The sequence below is a fragment of the Dasypus novemcinctus genome, chromosome 12, assembly GCF_030445035.2.
Source record: "Dasypus novemcinctus isolate mDasNov1 chromosome 12, mDasNov1.1.hap2, whole genome shotgun sequence".
Taxonomy (NCBI): domain Eukaryota; kingdom Metazoa; phylum Chordata; class Mammalia; order Cingulata; family Dasypodidae; genus Dasypus; species Dasypus novemcinctus.
Window position 1 is genome coordinate 31,871,426 of NC_080684.1, and position 17,908 is coordinate 31,889,333.

At 39.1% G+C, this 17,908-nt stretch overlaps 1 protein-coding gene across 1 annotated transcript; it reads left to right on the forward strand.

Annotated features, from left to right (window-relative positions):
• The first annotated feature begins 243 nt into the window (after nt 1-243).
• On the forward strand, nt 244-17,532 carry GTSF1 (gametocyte specific factor 1). Its single transcript, XM_004462696.4, has 8 exons — nt 244-289; nt 5,764-5,864; nt 10,799-10,925; nt 11,894-11,977; nt 12,445-12,508; nt 14,048-14,142; nt 15,080-15,116; nt 17,422-17,532. The coding sequence occupies exons 1-7, from the start codon at nt 274-276 to the stop codon at nt 15,094-15,096; spliced, it is 504 nt and encodes a 167-aa protein (XP_004462753.1). The 5' UTR covers nt 244-273; the 3' UTR covers nt 15,097-15,116; nt 17,422-17,532.
• Nucleotides 17,533-17,908: the final 376 nt, after the last annotated feature.

Here is a 17,908-nt window from a genome sequence, read left to right on the forward strand (position 1 = left end):
CCTCATACTTGATTTTCCTTAACATTTTGTGGGCTCTAGAATCTCTTCCAGGGATGAGAATTAGGCAGTGATGTAAAGAGTGCTTTAAAGGGGAGAAAATATTTAGTGGGTGGAAACAGTGGTGATGAGTTTCTTATATGGAAGCTGGATAGCTTCGATTCCAGTTTGACTGTATTTCATAGGGCTGTCTTTTGATATGTTTCATTTCTGAGTCCCTAACTATAGCTTTTTTTTTTTTTTCCAGCACTCGGATTCGGCTCCTTCATTTCCAACATGGAAGAAACATACAGTATGTACTACTTAATACTTTTAGAAAATAAGCCACAGTGTTTACATAAAGTTTTCTGTCTGACAAGACTTTTAGGGAGGAGTGGGGGGAGTAGGGTATATGGGAACCTCTTATATTTTTTAATGTAATAGTTTTTGTGATCTTTGTATCTTTAAAAAGAAAAAAAGATTTTAAAAAATTAACTCAAAATGGATCAAAAATATAAATATAAAAGCTAGAACCATTTAAAAAAAAAAAGACTTTTGGTGTGTTGGGAATGATTCAGGTTTATCCCTAACCTGCTGAGGAGAAAAGGTCTGTTGTGGTAGTGATGTAGAGAAGGCCCAAATTTGAAATAAGACACATAAAATTTGAATAAAGAAGAATGAGAGTCACAGAACTTTGAAAAGGCTGTGGTTAAGACATCTGTGTTAGGGAAGCAGATTTGGCTCAACTGATAGAGTGTCCACCTACCACATGGGAGGTCCAGGGTTCAAACCCAGGGCTTCCTGATCCATGTGGTAAACTGGCCCATGAGCAGCTGATGTGCGCAAGGAGTATTCCCTGCGTAGGGGATATGCCCCGTAAGGAGAGCCACCCTGCGCGAAAAAAGTGCAGCCTGCCCAGTAGTGGTGCAACACACGGAGAGCCGATGGAGCAAGATGACACAACAAAAAAGAGATGCAGTTTCCCAGTGCCGCTGACAAGAATGCAAGTGGACACAGAAGAACACACAGTGAATGGACACTGAGAGCAGACAATGACGGGAAGGGGTTGGGAGAGAAATAAATTTAAAAAAAGACATCTGTGTTAAACTATTTTTATTAGACATTTCAACTCCTCAGGACCTCAGTGTCTCCTTATATGACCTGAGAATAGTAACCTCTGCTTTCTACCCTGAGAGATAATCTGTATAATAATGTGGGTGTACATTGAAGTTTTAGGATTAAAGAAATTCTGGGAAGGATTCTTATTAAATTATCCAGGAAATTGATGGCCCAGGAAATCAAAAGCCTATAACCATAGGTATAGAACTGAAACTGTAGACCTAAAAGGACCATGAAAAATAATGTAGCTCTCAAATTTGCCCAAGTTTACATATTTAGTTAGGTATAGAGTTAGAACCAAGTTTTATATATCATTTATTAATAGTGCCCAACTTGTTACAAAATACTGTAACTTCTAGGCCTTGACCAAGTTTGAGAAACATCTGAGTCAGTACTTGTGAATGAAACTTGTCAACAGGGACTACTCTATTTCTTATTTTACTGTCTTGTTCATCTCATTATAACTTGCACCTAAGTGATATTTTAGCACCATATTACCTTCTAGGAAGAGTCTAATGGAAGTCTTTATCACCAAAATATAGAGGCTTCATGGAAATTGTATTAAATATCTAGAACAGAGGTTCTCAAGCGTTAGAATGTAGTAGATTCACTTGGGGGGCTTGTTAAAATATTGGCTGCTGGGCTCCATCCCCAAAATTTCTAATTCAGAAGGTCTGGAGTGGGATCTGAGAATTTACATTTCTAACAAGTTCCCAGGTGATGATGATGATGCTAATCTGAAGGCTACATTTTGAGAATTATTGATCTAGAATAGGAGTTCTTAGCAAGGGTTCTGTGAGGTTGAATTGAAAGTCAGAAAACTATTCTTGTGGGAACATGCTGGTACAGGTGTGATATCTATTAAATAATAACACAGTATAGTGTGGACTTAGGGGTCCATGGTTTTCACCTGACTGGCAAAGGGGGTCCATCAAACAAAAAAGGTTAAAAACCCCAGATCTAGGAAGATCATTCTCCTTAATCTTCCCTGGTCCCACACCCCTTAATTTGTCTTTAAAGGTATTTATTTGTGGAACAGATACAGTTCAGTGGTTGAACGCCTGCTTTACATGTAAGAGATCCAAGGTTCAATCCCCAGTACCTCCTAAGAAAAAAGTACTTAAGGTCTGAACTCCTGGGTGGTATATATTTATTCTTGGAGGCTCACTACTTTCTATTAAATTAGAAAGCAACCTCTCCCCTTTGTTTTTCTCAATTCTTAGTTACTTTTTCCAACCACAATTTTTTTCCATAGAAGAATAATCACCTGGCACTGTGTTAGAAATGCACAATCTTAGGCCCCATCTGAGATCTACTGAATCAAAATCTGCATTTTTAACACCATCCCCTAGACATTATGTTAAAGTTTAAGAAACACTGCCTTGTAATTCACTTGACCTTTTCTCCAAATTGACTTAGAATTCCAACCTTAATCTGATAAAGATTTCTGAGAATCTCCAACTTCTTTGTACCTCTTAACTAAGTATAATTTTATCAGCCTGGTTCCTTATGAACTTTCCTTTATTTCTCACTGTAAGTTGGCGATCCTGCCTAGGTTTGAGGAACATCTGAGTCAGTTCTCATAGAGGAAACTTGTCAACAGAACCTACTTTGTTTTCCAAATTGTAATTCCCAGAAAGTCAGACAAAATTTTTGAAGAGCAGTTAATATTTATTACAACTTTAAATGCACATACACTCCAATGTGGCAATTTCAGGTATCCAGCCTAGAGAAAATACTTATATATACAAAGAAGTATATACTAGATTATTAGGCACAACTTTGTATATAATTGCATAAAACCAGAAACAGCCTAAATGTCTACCAGTAAGGGAACTAATTAAGAATCTATGGTAGTCTGTGTGCAGCAATGAAATACTCCTTGGCAGTGTACTTGTCCCAGTGGTTAGGGCATCCGTCTACCACATGGGAGGTCCGCGGTTCAAACCCCGGGCTTCCTTGACCCGTGTGCAGCTGGCCCATGCATGGTGCTGATGTGCGCAAGGAGTGCCCTGCCACGTAGGGGAGCCCCACGCGCAAGGAGTGCGCCCCGTAAGGATACCCGCCCAGTGTGAAAGAAAGTGCAGCCTGCCCAGGAATGGTGCCGCATACAGGGAGAGCTGACGCAACAAGATGACACAACAAAAAGAAACACAGATTCCCATGCCGCTGACAACAACAGAAGCGGACAAAGAAGACGCAGCAAATAGACACAGAGAACAGACAGCCGAGTGGGGGTGGGGGCAGAGGTGGGAGTGGGGTGGGGGGGAGGGGAGAAAAATAAATAAATAAATCTTTTAAAAAAAAATACTCTTTATATGTACTAATGTGGAAGGAGCACCAAGATAAAGTAAAAAAACAAACCAAAAAAACCTGCAAAATAGGAGGTACAGTATGATATATCAGTATATTTTTATATATTTCTATACAAAATATATGTATGTATCATGAATAGAAAAAGGTTCAATAACTCTAGTTATCCCTGATGTGGTTACACACTTATCAATTTGTATACCTCTGGGGAAGGGGGGACTGAATAAGATCCAAAGGGAACCTTTACTTCGAGTGTTTTGAGTTTTTTCCCATAGGAATATGGTCATTTTTTCTTTCATTAAAAATAAAATGTTTTAATATCTAGACAAACCAGAGTAGAATTGACCTAGGTTACCACAGAGACCAGGAAGTAAAGCATTATGGTAGGAAGCTGTCGTTATACTCTGACTTATGTACGGGCAGTAAATGTGTGTGAATCATAAGGTGCATCCAATCTGTCAGCTGCTGACATAGCCTAACATTTGCTAGTGATGGAATGGAATAAATAAAGAGAAACTAATAAGAATTTCATCTGTAAACTCTCCCTGGGTGTCATGAAGCTTCAGAAATATAAAAAGATTGCTGGTCATCGGGAGCCTATTTGGCATAAGCCTATCTGTTCTCTAAGACTTTTCCTTCTTATTCACTGTGTCCTTCAAATCACCTTTCTGGCTCATTTGCATCACGATCATGGATAGCAATTTATTCCATGTTTACCACTCTTCCAGTGAAACTGTTTCAATTCCCCACTGGCTTCTGATTTTCATAGCAGTCTCCTGGTTTATAAGCTTCTTATCAAATGTGAATTGTTTATTTCATTTTTATCATTGCCTTGAGTGGTGGCAAGAGCATTTTATTAGGTTGCCTCTTGTCCTCATAATATACTCACAATATGCTTAACCATTTAATTGCCCTTCCTCACCAGGCTTCTTAAAATTTAGGACTCAGCCTAAGCATCTTGTAAAGCCTAAGAGTAGTTTTAAATAGCATGATATAGGTTAAGAGCTTGCTTTCCCAGCAGCTCGATATGTCTGCAGTAGTCTGAACTTCAGTATGTTGTTTTTGAAGATTGTTTTTTTTGTTGTTTTGTATTTTTCAAAGCTGATCAAGTTGACAATCACTAAATTAAAGAATTTTCTGTTTTTCTCATCTATGTTCCAAAATTTTAAAAAGTAAAATCATCTATCTGATAAAAAGGTATCAGTTTCACTTGAGAGGTAACTAGGATAACCAAGATCAGGAATTACTTACAGGAGCAAGTAAGTAACCACGTAAGCAGACAGATGAAAAAGAAATTTTCTATCAACTAATATTTCTCAAGCTTCCATAAAACATATAGCTGGTATAGAACAGTGCTTCCCAACTTTTTTTACATCACTAAATAGATGGGATGCTGGTAGAAGGGATGAACTATCCTCAACTTGCCCTAAGACTGTAGAAGGGGAGTAGGGCACCATAACCCCACCCCACACTCTCCGTTGATATACTGGCATACCTATAATCCATTCCAGTTTTCAGCATTCTAGTTGGGAAACTCTGGTTGGGCTAGCTAGAGAAAAGGAATGACCCTGAATTAGCTTTTTCAGAAAAGAAAATGTCATTTCATTTCATTTAAGTTTTTGTTTTTATAGTGAGGGTAACAGTATTTCAGTAAAAGTAAATATGAACTGGGAAGCAGATTTGGCTAAACTGATAGCGCATCCACCTACCACATGGAGGTCCAGGGTTCAAACCCAGGGCCTCCTGACCCGTGTGGTGAGCTGGCCCCGCACAGTGCTGATGCATGCAAGGAGTGCCATGCCATGCAGGGGTGTCCCCTGCACAGGGGTGTCCCCTGCACAGGGGTGTCCCCCATTTAGGGGAGCCCCACACGCAGGTAGTGCACCCCACAAGGAGAACTGCCCCATGTGAAAAAATCTCCACCTGTGCAGGAATGATGCCGCACACACAGAGAGCTGACGCAGCAAGATGACACAACAAGAAGAGACACTTCAGTGCCACTGACAAGAATGCAAGCAGGCACAGAAGAACACACAGCAAATGGGCACAGAGAGCAGACAACGGATAAATAAATAAATAAACCTTTAAAGAAAAAGAAAACAACTATGAGCTAAGACCCATCTCATTATAATTGGTTCTGCTGCACTCATTAAGATTTGGTGATTTTACACAATTTTACTTAGAGTTGTATTTTCATTTTTAAGTTTTCAGTCACCCTTAAAAAATCCAAGTTGTTTTTAAACTGTCTTATTCTATTCTTTCAGATTCTATTGAAAAAATCCATTGTGCCTGAAATGCTTTAGTCTTACAAGGTCCTGTTATCCTTTATATTTATCGTGTTTTTCTCTTTTTCAGTCGATTCCCTGGACCCTGAAAAGCTATTACAATGCCCCTATGATAAAAACCATCAAATCAGAGCCTGCAGGTTTCCTTATCATCTTATCAAGTGCAGAAAGGTAGAGTATTATTTTCATAATTTGCCCTCTAATGTCCTCCTTGGGTTCTTTTAAAAAACTATGTTTTTGTAAACATCAAATCATTTCAGCCATAAATGTTTTAATAGAATATCATAATTGTTTCAAGAGTCTATCTCTGTGTTAAATACCAACATTTATAGAAAGACGTTTTTATTCTTTGGGATACATAAGTTTTTTCTTGTTTTGGATTTTTTTTCCTCCTAACTGATGACAAAGCACAGCTTCTCTAGAGTCTTCTCACACTTCATAAAACAGGAAACATTAATTTTTGCTGGCACTGAGAAATCTCATGCCTTCTGAATTTGACATGTTCATTGTCCTGAAATATAAGGCCTGAGTGCTATAACATACTTATTTCTGAATTTTTTGTTTGTTTAGAAATATTAGAGATTTCAGGTTGAACAGCTAGAGGTCAGCCCAAGAAAAGATTATTCTTGTAAATAGGTGTTTCTGGGAAGCGGATGTAGCTCAAACAATTGGGCTCCTGTCTCCCATATAAGAGGCCCAGGGTTCGATGCCCAGGGCCCCCTGGTGAAGGTAAGCTGGCCAGTGTGGTGAGCTGGCCCATGCAGAGTGCTGGCCCGTACAGAGTGCTGGCCTATGTGGAGTAGGCACAGGAGTGCTGCCCCACGTGCAGGAGTGCTGGCCCACACGGAGAGCTGGTGCAGCTAGATGATACAATAAAAAGAGACACACAGGAGAGATGATAAGAGATGCAGCAGACCGGGGAGCTGAGGTGGCACAAGAGAATGATTGCTTCTCTCCCACTCTAGAAGGTCCCAGGATCGGTTCCCAGAGCCGCCTAATGAGAATACAAGCAGACACAGAAGAACATACAGCGAACGGACACAGAGAACAGACAATAGAGGCAATTTGAAGAGTTGTTAGAATATAGAAACCAAAATTCTGCAAGGGTTTATTTATGCTTGGAAAACAATTTTGGTATTTAGTCCAAATTGCTTATAATACAGATTTAGCACCCTTTAAATAATGCTTTTCTCTTTAAATCCCAAAAACATGATTATTATGCCTTTGTTGATTATTTCTCTAGCTCTTTTTTACCCTGTACAGCAAGGTTGAACCTGGACAGTATAGATTAGCAGTTTACCACCACAGCTTCCTCACCTAGACTCTCAAACATTTCCTAAGGATTAAAGTTAGGGAAAGGGAGGCAAGTAATAAAAAGGCATTATTGTAACTCCCCTCTTCTAATTCCCATAATCATTGGCCACAGAACTTTTGCATTAAAATGTCTGATCCCTTATGTGAAAATGATGGAGATTCCTGCCTTCACAAGTTTGATTCTATGTTTTTTCCCACATTTTTTAATATCATTAGTAACATCTTTTTCTTCACTTAATGGATGGTGGTGATGGTAGCACAATATTGTGAGTGTAATTAATGGTACAGAATTGTATATTTGAAAGTAGTTTAAGTGGGGGATTTTTGATTGTATATAATAGAATTTAAAACTTCAAGAACCATAGAACTGTGCATCATGAATCATGGTGTGGCTCAGTGGTTGAGTGCCTGCTTGGCATGCACAGGGTCCCAGGTTCAATACCTGATACCTCCTTAAAATAAGAAGAAGAATAATGAACCCTACTGTAAACTATGGACTATAACTAATAGTATAATTGTAATAAAAGTGGTTCATCAATTGTAACAAAGGTATCACACTAATATAAAAATAATAATAGGAAAAGCTCTATGTGTGAAGAGGATTGGGTATATAGGAACTACTTTCTGCATGATTTTTCTGTAAACCTACAAATACCGTAATAAAAATGAAAAAAAAAAATACATAGAGAATAGAGAGAAAGAATGATATAAGAAATATGCAAAATGCTAGTAGGAAAATTTGGGTATGTGGGTAGAGGGTACATTGCAGTTCTGTGCATTGTTTCTGTATTTGCAACTTTAAGTTTGAAATTATTTCACAGGTTTGTGTTTGTTTGTTTTTTTAACTCATTATTTTGATGCACCATGGAATTTAAGGAGGGAAAGGAGGGAGGAAGGAAGGAAGCAGTGAAGGAAAGAAGGAATATATTTCCTAACACCTGGTATATTTACCATAAGATCTGGGTGATTTTAAAGTCTTGGTTTTGTTTTGTTTTGTTTTAATATAAGGAACTTGGTCAGCAGAGTAGACTCTATCATTTGGGCTTTTCCTTAGTGAAATAGCTGAGATGAAGGTCAAATTGTTCAGAACCTCATTTCAGGCATCATTACTTTAAATACGCAGCATTCTTGTGTTAATCTGAAAAATCATTGGTTTGTGTCTTCTGCAGCTCCCTTCCAACAGCTATTTTCCACCACTATTGTATTGCAATAGCAGGGGCACTACTGCAGTGCAGACTATGAGTGTGTTTTAGTGTTACTATTCATCCTGAATATCAGCTTTCAAAGGCATCCAGAAAGCGCTACTCTACCATTACAGGCTGTGTATCCTCAATCTTGCAATCCTGATAAATAAATAGGGGAGATACTATTAATAGAACCTGGCACTATATTGTGCTTCATTTTCGGGAGGTTTTGGACCACAGAGGGGTTTGATGGTGGCGGGGGAGGAATACTGGTGTGGGGTGTTATTGGGGGGGGCAGGTGGCGCATGGTTGGGAGGGAGTTCTCCAGGGCATATGTGTGGGGTGCATAAAAATGTTGGGATATTTTCTTAGTGGTTACAGTTGGGAACAATAGCTGGGGGAGTGCTGAGTTCCAGGCTGGGGGAACTCTGTCGCATTCCTTAAAGGAACAGCAACAATCCCCCGAGTGCAATGGCTAAGACCTATAAGGAAGGATGGTCCAATAGTGAGCCCTTGAAGCTAATGACTATGCCTGTGGGCCTGTGGGCCTGAAATAAGAACTAGGCCTAGAGCTGCAGGGTGCCTAAGAGTTACCGCCTGAGAGCCTCCATGTTGCTCAAATGTGGCCAGTCTCAAAGCCAAACTCAGCATGTAAATGCATTGCCTTCCTCCCAGTGTGGGACATGACTCCCAGGGATGAGCCTCCCTGGCACCGAGGGATTACTACCAAGTACCAGCTGATGATGTGGCTGGAGAACAACCTTGAATAAAAGGGTCAACTTAGACCAGCAGAATATCTCAGCCTACATGTAATATCAGAAGTTAAAAATGCTTTTTGACCTTGAATAAAAGGGGGAAATGGAAAAGACAAATGAGTTTATATGACTTTGAGTCTCCAAAAAAGAGCCGGGAGGTCATCAGAGGGGTCGCCCTTACGGACACCTCAGCAGAGTCCCAGAGACAGCTAAAGTAGATACAACACCAGGTATTGGTTCTTCTGAGGGCTAGAGACCCACAGGTCCTATGGACATGGCAGATGGGCTTCAGTGCCATGTCAGTTGGCCCTACTTTGGAGTTTGTGTTCCTGAGTGTGATGGAGCTGGACTCAGATGTGATCTTGGTTCACAAGCCTCTCCTGTTACTTTTACTGGACCTGTGATTGGTGCTGGGGTTTAGTGTATACTCAGGGGACCTGAATCTCTGGACTCTCCATGTGATAGCCAGGCCCTGAGCCTCAAAAGACTTACTGCTCCTACTCTCTGGTTTATTGGACTTACCCCAGCCAGCTAACAGGGAGGTGAAGGTCAACCTCCACACCAGGGAGCTAAGAGTGCCTACAACTGCAAACAGAATTGAATCCATCATCCAAGTGGAATCTAAGCACCCTCTCGATACAGAGGTGGAGCGGACATAACCATCCCAGGGTCCACAGAATGGAGGAATAGAGTATGGATTAGAGTGGACTTACTGGTACTCTATTCTGGAACTAATGTGATTAGTAATGGAAGTAAATGTAGCATTGAGATGGAGAAAGTGGCCGTGGTAGCTGCTGAGGGTGGAGAGTGGGAAGAAGAGATGTAATGTGGGGGCATTTTCAGGAATTGGAGTTGTCCTGGGTGGTACTGCAGGGACAGTTACTGGACTTTGTATGTCCTCCCATGGTCCACTGGGTGGACTGGGGGAGATTGTAAACTATAATGTGGTCCATTGACCATGTGGTGCAGCAGTGCTCCAAGATGTATTCACCAAGTGCAGTGAATGTCCCATGATGATGGAGGAGGTTGTTGTTATGGGAGGAGTGGGGTGAGGGGAGTGGGGGGGAATATGGGAACCTCATATTTATTGAATGTAATGTTAAAAAATAAATAAAAGGGGGGGAAATAAATAGGGGAGAAAATTGGTTCAAATACCTCATCCTGGGGAAAACGGACTTGGCCCAGTGGTTAGGGCGTCCGTCTACCATATGGGAGGTCCGCGGGTCAAACCCCGGGCCTCCTTGACCCGTGTGGAGCTGGCCATGCTCAGTGCTGATGCGCGCAAGGAGTGCAGTGCCACGCAAGGGTGTCCCCCGCGTGGGGGAGCCCCACGCGCAAGGAGTGCGCCCGTGAGGAAAGCCGCCCAGCGTGAAAAGAAAGTGCAGCCTGCCCAGGAATGGCGCCGCCCACACTTCCCGTGCCACTGACGACAACAGAAGCGGACAAAGAAACAAGACGCAGCAAATAGACACCGAGAACAGACAACCAGGGGAGGGGGGGGAAATAAATAAATAAATAAATCTTTAAAAAAAAAAAAAATACCTCATCCTGAATTTGCTATTGAGCTCTGTAAACCACTGTAACCCCAATATGTGTGGTGTCAATCTCTACAGTCATAACAAAAAGGCTCACATTCTAATGATTTTGATATAATGTCTGTGTGGTCTGTATAAGCGGTAAATATTTGCCTCTTAATTTTATATTGTCAGTTTGTTTAATTTTATACTTATAGTTAACTCATAGTTATATTGAGGGATTTGAGGGGATCTATTTGTAGAATAAGGCTAAACTATTCCCCTTAAACTTTCAGAGACCCAAGAAACTTACAGACCACTTTATTTTGGTTCCATAGAATCATCCTGATGTCGCAAACAAATTGGCTACTTGTCCCTTCAATGCTCGCCACCAGGTTCCTCGTGCTGAAATCAGCCATCATATCTCAAGCTGTGATGACAAAAGCTGTATTGAGCAGGATGTTGGTAAGACTGTCTAAAATGTTTCAATATTAGAGGTTAGCCCCTAAAAATTTGTATTATGCTACATGTTGGCTTGGTTTTTGGCTTTCATCCTTTCAAAAACACAATAGTTTTCAGCCTTTGAGATGTTTATCTCCTAGCAGCAATAGATTGTTGGTTTGTGTTAAGCAGACTGCTTTCTCTTCTAAACACCATGATTTATTTTGCTCATAATTTGTCTAAGAATAAAAATCCTTTTATGGACATAAATACAGTAAACATCTTTGTTTCTACTTGTTTCTTGTCTTCTGTCAGCAAGAAGATAAGACCTCTCTTTAGCTTTTTTTTTTTTTTAAGATTTTTAAAAAATTTTTTTTATTTTTAAAAGATACTTAGACTACATAAAATGTTACATAAAAAAAGATAAGGGTCTGTTTAGCTTTTTTTTTTTTTTAAGATTTATTTTTATTTATTTCTCTCCCCTTCCCCGCCCCATTGTCTGTTCTGTGTCCGTTTGCTGTGTGTTCTTCAGTGTCCGCTTGCATTGTCAGGCGGCACTGGAAAACTGTGTCTCTCTTTGTTGCATCATCTTGCTGCATCAACTCTCCATGTGTGTGCACCACTCCTGGGTAACCTGCGCTTGTTTCACACGGGGTGGCTCTCCTTGCGAGGTGCACTCCTTGCACATGGGGCACCCTTACTCAAGGGCGCCCCTGCATAGCATGGCACTCCTTGCATGCAGCAGCACTGTGTATGGGCCAGCTCACCACATGGGTCAGGGGGCCCTGGGTATCAAAACCTGAACCTTCCATATGGTATGCGGATGCTCTTATCAGTTGAGCCATGTCCACTTCCCTGTTTAGCTTTCATACTAAGTTTTTCAGGAACAAAGACTCATTAGGCTACCCTTCGAACTTCTAAGCCACTAATCCTTTTAAACACAATTTTTGGCAGTATCCCATTCTTACATTGGAATCTCTGTTGTTTTGCAGTCAACCAAACCAGGAACCTTGGACAAGAGACTCTGGCTGAGAACACTTGGCAGTGCCCTCCTTGTGATGAAGACTGGGACAAAGGTGAAATACCTGTACATCTTTTTCTTCACAATGTCTAAATCTCAGATCATTTGCTTAAGACAGAAGGAAGATTTTCCTGTTTTATGAACATACCATGTTGTTCAGAACGCCTTATTATTTTTATTGGGCTGCAAAACGAGCACATTTGTATCTCTCTGCAGGCACGTGGAACGGCCTATGCCTCTTGATTGGAAAAAGCTCTTTTTTACATCTGTTTTTTTTTCCATAAATTGTGTTGTACCATCTGTGTTTGGTTGTTACTAGGCATGTTTATTATTATTTATGTCGCTTGTGTTTATATCGTTCAATTAAATTCCTGCTACTGTGTCACTTAGGCAGGGTACTTGATCAATTTTTACTTGCTTCTTTAAACTTACGTGCAATATTTCCCATCTTACAGATTCAGCTAGCTTGAAACTGTGTCTTACCCAGTATTACCACAAACTATATTTTGCTTCCTTTGGCAGATTTGTGGGAACAGACAAGCACCACATTTGTCTGGGGCACAGCCAACTACTGTGGCAACAACAGGTAAGTGAAATGGTCTCATTCCCAATACTGCCTCCTAAAAATCAGAGTGCTCTCTTACCAAAAGATGTCACCAGGGAAGCGGATGTGGCTCAAGTGATAGGTCTTCCACCTACCATATGGGAGAACCTAGGTTTGATCCCTGGGACCTCCTGGTGAAAAAAGAAGAGAAAGAGTGCCCACACAGTAAGCCAGTGCCCACATGAGTGCCGGCATGGTGAGTGCAAGTGCCCACGTGGTGAGCCAGTGCCTGTGCAAGTGAGTCACACAGCAAGATGATGACACATCAAAAGAGAAACAAGGGGAAAGTCAAGGTGACATGCAGCAGAAACCAGGAACTGAAGTGGCACAATGAACAGAAAACCTCTCTCCACATCTGGGGTCTCCAGGATCAAATCCCAGTGAATCTTAGAGAGAAAATGAGAAGACAATACAGACAGCAAAAACAACAGGGCGGGAGGAGGGGAAAGGGGGAAAAATCAATGAATCAATCACTTCATCTTTAAAAGAAAAAAAGAAGCCACCTAAGCATGAATTGACCTCTTTCATTGATCTGCCCAGGTGCTAGCTTAGTCTAGATTTTTAGTGTGCTTTCCTTTATTTATTGTTTGATTCATAAAAAGATTGCATGCTTGTGCTAATCATGGCTACAAAAGATACTACTCCCTAGTCTAGCAAGGGAGAAGATAGAGGTTCCAGACATTCTTGTGTCTAATTTGGGTTTTTTTGGTTGGGTTCACATTGTTGTAATGCTTTGAAAAGATTGTCCAGCTATACCACTTGGATCATTTTTATGCTAACCAACTAGTATTAAAGGGAAAAATATTTTTAAAAGTTCTTGATTTGAGATTGGGAGATCCAGAATACCTTTCAGGTAAGGAGAAAAATGTTATCTCCTCACCAATTTTGTATCTAATTTAAATCTCTAAGAAATTCTCATTACCACCAAGATTCAGACCTTAGAAGATCAAGTTTTAAACCCAAATAAGAATAATTCTGTATTAGAAAATGAAGGAATGAAATTTTGGCCTTCATTTGTACCCCAAATAGAATGCTGCTCTATTTTTTATTAGTTCTTGAGGTCAGTTAATAACTGATTTTACACTATTTTGTGTATGCACTAAGATAGAAAAACTTTGAAGATGAATTCCATTGGTACAACTTGAATTTTACTTCGGTTATTTGAGATTTGCTGTCTTCGGTTTAGTTGTCTTGGCATTTTGTTTTATCGCATGTTTATTGAGTGAGTTGATGAGTCTGTCATACAACTGAACAGTAGATGGCATTGCTGTTTATCTCAATTTCTGGAAAATGAAAATGGTTAGACTCATCTTAATGCCTGTACAGAACAGTGAGCTTTACAGAGAAGTGGTAATCATCCCAATTGCAGGAAGGTTTTGATGGAAGTGTGTTTACATTTCAGATAAAGGTAGGTGGTTGTTTTCCTCCAAATTACAGAAGACACGTTTTGATTGGCTTTTGCGTGCCTGCCTGAAGAATATAGATATGACTGTATAATCATATTCTTTTTTCTTTTTCCAGTCCTGCAAGCAGCATAGTTATGGAACATAAGAGTAACCTGGCTTCAGGCATGCGAGTTCCCAGGTCTCTGCCATATGTCCTGCCATGGAAAAATAGTAAGTAAAATAGAGGCCAAACTATGCTTTTAGTCTCTTTTTTTTGTGCTAAATGCAGTTTATCGTGATTATTCAAAGACTTGTTCTTTTGAACAACTGCACTTGTACCCTTGAGAGTATTTCCTTAAATTTTGCACCCAATCGGCCTCATTCACTTTAATCTAGTCCTGGTCAGGCTTCTGAACAGGAAATTATGACAGGAAAGTACAAGATTACAGAAGCCAAAAGAAAATGTTCAAGATGGGTTGACCATTAACACTAAATACCATGGATATTTGGGGACCTATACAAAGGCTATTGGTTTCGACCAGGAAGAAATCATCCCCTGTCTTTCAAAGCATAATATCAATAGGGAATTGAAATTAGGAACTGGATTGAAAGAACCTAAAAGGAAGTGGGTGGCGAGAAAATGAAAGTAATAGGTCATAAGAACCAGCATAAAGAATGTCACTCAAATGTCTTCCGTAGATATCAGAGGCCATGCTAGATAAACAAGTACTAAATCTCTATTACATCACCCTGAAAAAATAAATTTCCACTCCTGGAGTACCCAAGATAATAAATCATTTTTATTTAATGGAAACTTTATTTTTTTAGTGTTGCCTCCAAATTCAGATTCCCTTGACTTCAATCTTTGCTGCTGTTTGAGCTTATTTTAAGGTAGCTAGAGGATTCTCTTTAAAACATTTCCCTTTGGATACCTGCCTTTCTGAAAAATGAGATCACCATATTATATGCCAAAGGCTTTATAAGTGAATACCTTTTTTCTTTTTCCATGCTCTTTAGTGGAGTCCAATCATTAATTTTAAATTCTTCTATTTTTATATTATAATTCAATATACGCCAGGAATAAGTCATTTGGGTTTTGTAAGAATAGAGGATAGAATAAATTTCAGTTGATGATGTGCACTTATTTTGAAATATTTCTATTTTGTAGATGGAAATGCACAGTAACTGAATATCTATCTCATCAAGTAAGTATTTCAGTTTTATTTCACTCTCTCTTCAGATGGTGGCAAGATTTAACTGGACATAAAGCAATTTGGGTCTAATTTTCTTCCAGATTATGGTACGAAATTAAAGCTTTGTGTGTGCATGTGTTTTTTTAAGTATATAGCCTCTATTATGGCTTTACACGCTAATGAATAGGCATTTACTGGTTAAATTAGAATTCTGTTAACATGCCAAGTTGTTTTCCATAACGTTAATACACATTGCCTCTTTCTTTACTTTTTTTTTTAATCAAAGTTGCATTCTAGATCTATCACGCCTCTTTAATGCACTGAGATTAATCAGACAGCTGTGCTTCATTGCTCTGCAGTTCTTTTCCTGTGCAGTAACACTCATCAAAAAATTTGTATTCTTTTTAATGAACATTTAAAAGTTTTGGGTCTCTCAGTCTTGTACTGTTGATCTTATCTGAGTATTTGATTTAACATAATCTCACAAAATCTATATGGAGAGACCAAAATCTTTCACCTTTCACAAAGGAAGCCCTTTCCTTGAGGTACCCTTTACACCACGGCAGAGTCAACTTTGATTCTTCAGATTCTGTCTCAGCTGAGGTTTGTCCAGCCACATTGCTCCTGGCAAAAGCAAAAGACTGGAAATGGGATTAACTGCAGATAATAGGCCTTCAGTGAATATTTATCAAGTAAATGAATAATTGGCCTGTTGCCTTCCAGTCCATTCACTTTGGACGGGGAAGCAGATGGATTCTTGATTGTGGGTTCATTTTGTGTCAAAACGAATGTTTCTTCTAGTGAGAAGCAGAAAAGACATGTTAAAAACAAATGCCCCCATATCCCAAATAAATTCTGTTTACTGACCTAATGAAAAAAAAAATAAAGCTAAATCCCCTGGGGATAGATGTGGTTCAAGCAGTTGAGTGCCTGCTTCCCACACAGGAGGTCCCAGGTTTGATTCCCAGTGCCTCCTAAAAACAAAATAATACCGAAAAAAACAAAAAACAAGCAAACAAACAAAAGAACAACTCGGGAACCAATGTGGTTCAGTGGTTGAGTGCCGGCTTCCTACATACAAAGTCCCAGGTTCAATCCTGGCCCTGGTACCACAAAAAAATAATAATGCAAATACCCCTTAGGTCTGAACACTTATATTTATCAGTTGCTTCTAAGTACTGGCCATTTTTTCTTGGTAGATTCTAAGGAAAAATTGTTAAATACTTTTGGGAGCCAGAAAATGGGATTTATTAATAGTTTCAAAAGGGAAAGAGACACAGTAGCAGCGGTGGAAAGCCCATAATGTGTAGATCTGGGTAGATGGTGAACTTTGATTTCCTCTCTGACATACTGCACAAGATGTGTGGTGATCACACAGTATGGATAGCTATCTAGTAAAAGGGGCTACTCAAAGATGAAAACCTTGGAAAAACTTCTATAACTGAAAACAAAAAATACCTCTTTTGGAACGTAACTCTTTACTGTTAAACCCCTTTTACACTGAAATTTTATTTTTCTTGAATTCCTGAGGGATCAAAAAAAAAAAAAAAGAAAAATAGATTAGATAAAGAATCCTTATCTCCAGCAGCAACAGATCTTCTTATTCTCTTAATAAAAATAAAGCAATCCAAAAAAAAATTTAAAAAAAAATAAAAAAATAAAAAAAATAAAAAAATAAAAATAAAGCAATCCGGAATGCCTGTTGTGTGCAGAATTCCCTAGCTACTTTGGAAGGATGCAAAAGAAATAAGAAACAAGATTTTTGCACTTAAGAAACGTAAATGTGGGTAGAGACTTTTTTTAATGTACATACATGAAAAGGGATTAAATTCATTTAGCACTCAATATGCTTTACCCCATTGTGTTATTATCAACTCCACCACTTACTAAATAAGTGCCTCAGACGCAGGTATTATATTAATTTTTGTTACATATATTGTAAGAGCTCAAAAAATACTGTTGAATTTAATGAGTAAACAGAATATGAGGAGAAAAAAGATCATTAAAAGTTCATTGGAATTAATCCAGAATAGTCTGAAGAAATTAGTAGTTATGATTTTCTCTCACTTGTGTACACAAAAAGTGTACATTGATCTCTGTATAGAATATTTTTAATTCAATTAATAAGTTTCTATATGCTTACTGGTACTGAAGAGCTAAGGATCTGTAGGTACTTGGTTTTCTCTCATGACAGCAGCAGATTCCTCCAGCAGACTAAGAATTTTAAATGGGTTGTAGCTGTGCGGCCCATTAGCAGATTCAGTTGGTCCTTTTGTCATTGAAAGGAGCTGAGAATTTCTCCCCATTTTCATTACAGATTCCAGACCCAAGAAGAGACTCTTGCTTCTTCCTGCTACCAGTGGGTTCTTCATTTTCTCCTAATCTAATTATAGAAAGATAAACTGTCTGTGACTTTCAAACTGACAAATACCTTTTTTTTTCCTCCCCCATTTGAGTCCTCACTCACTTTATATCAGAACCCTCATACTCTGAAGAACTGTTCCAAATAAACAATTGACTTAGCTAATTCGATAGTTTGGTTAAGTACCTGCAGCCCAAGATCAAAAATCACAACCTATTCCACATTCATAAAACATAATTTAAAGTTATTTTAAGAGACCCAGCTAAAGCAGACAGAATATTTGTGTTACATTTAAGCTGTTTTTGTGTTTTCTGACACAAGAACCAAATTCTTTTTAGTGTTTATAAGAATGGGCCTTTTCTGATCAGTGCATCTGTTTATCGGAAGAATCTCTGAGATGTTGATAGCATATGTATAGCAAAATACCCCTATTCTACTGCCT

What these genes read in the sequence shown, in the direction of transcription:
- GTSF1 (XM_004462696.4), top strand. An exon ending in CTGTATTGAGCAGGATGTTG is followed by an intron (nt 10,926 to 11,893) that starts GTAAGACTGTCT and finishes GTTGTTTTGCAG; the next exon opens with TCAACCAAACCAGGAACCTT. An exon ending in TGATGAAGACTGGGACAAAG is followed by an intron (nt 11,978 to 12,444) that starts GTGAAATACCTG and finishes TTCCTTTGGCAG; the next exon opens with ATTTGTGGGAACAGACAAGC.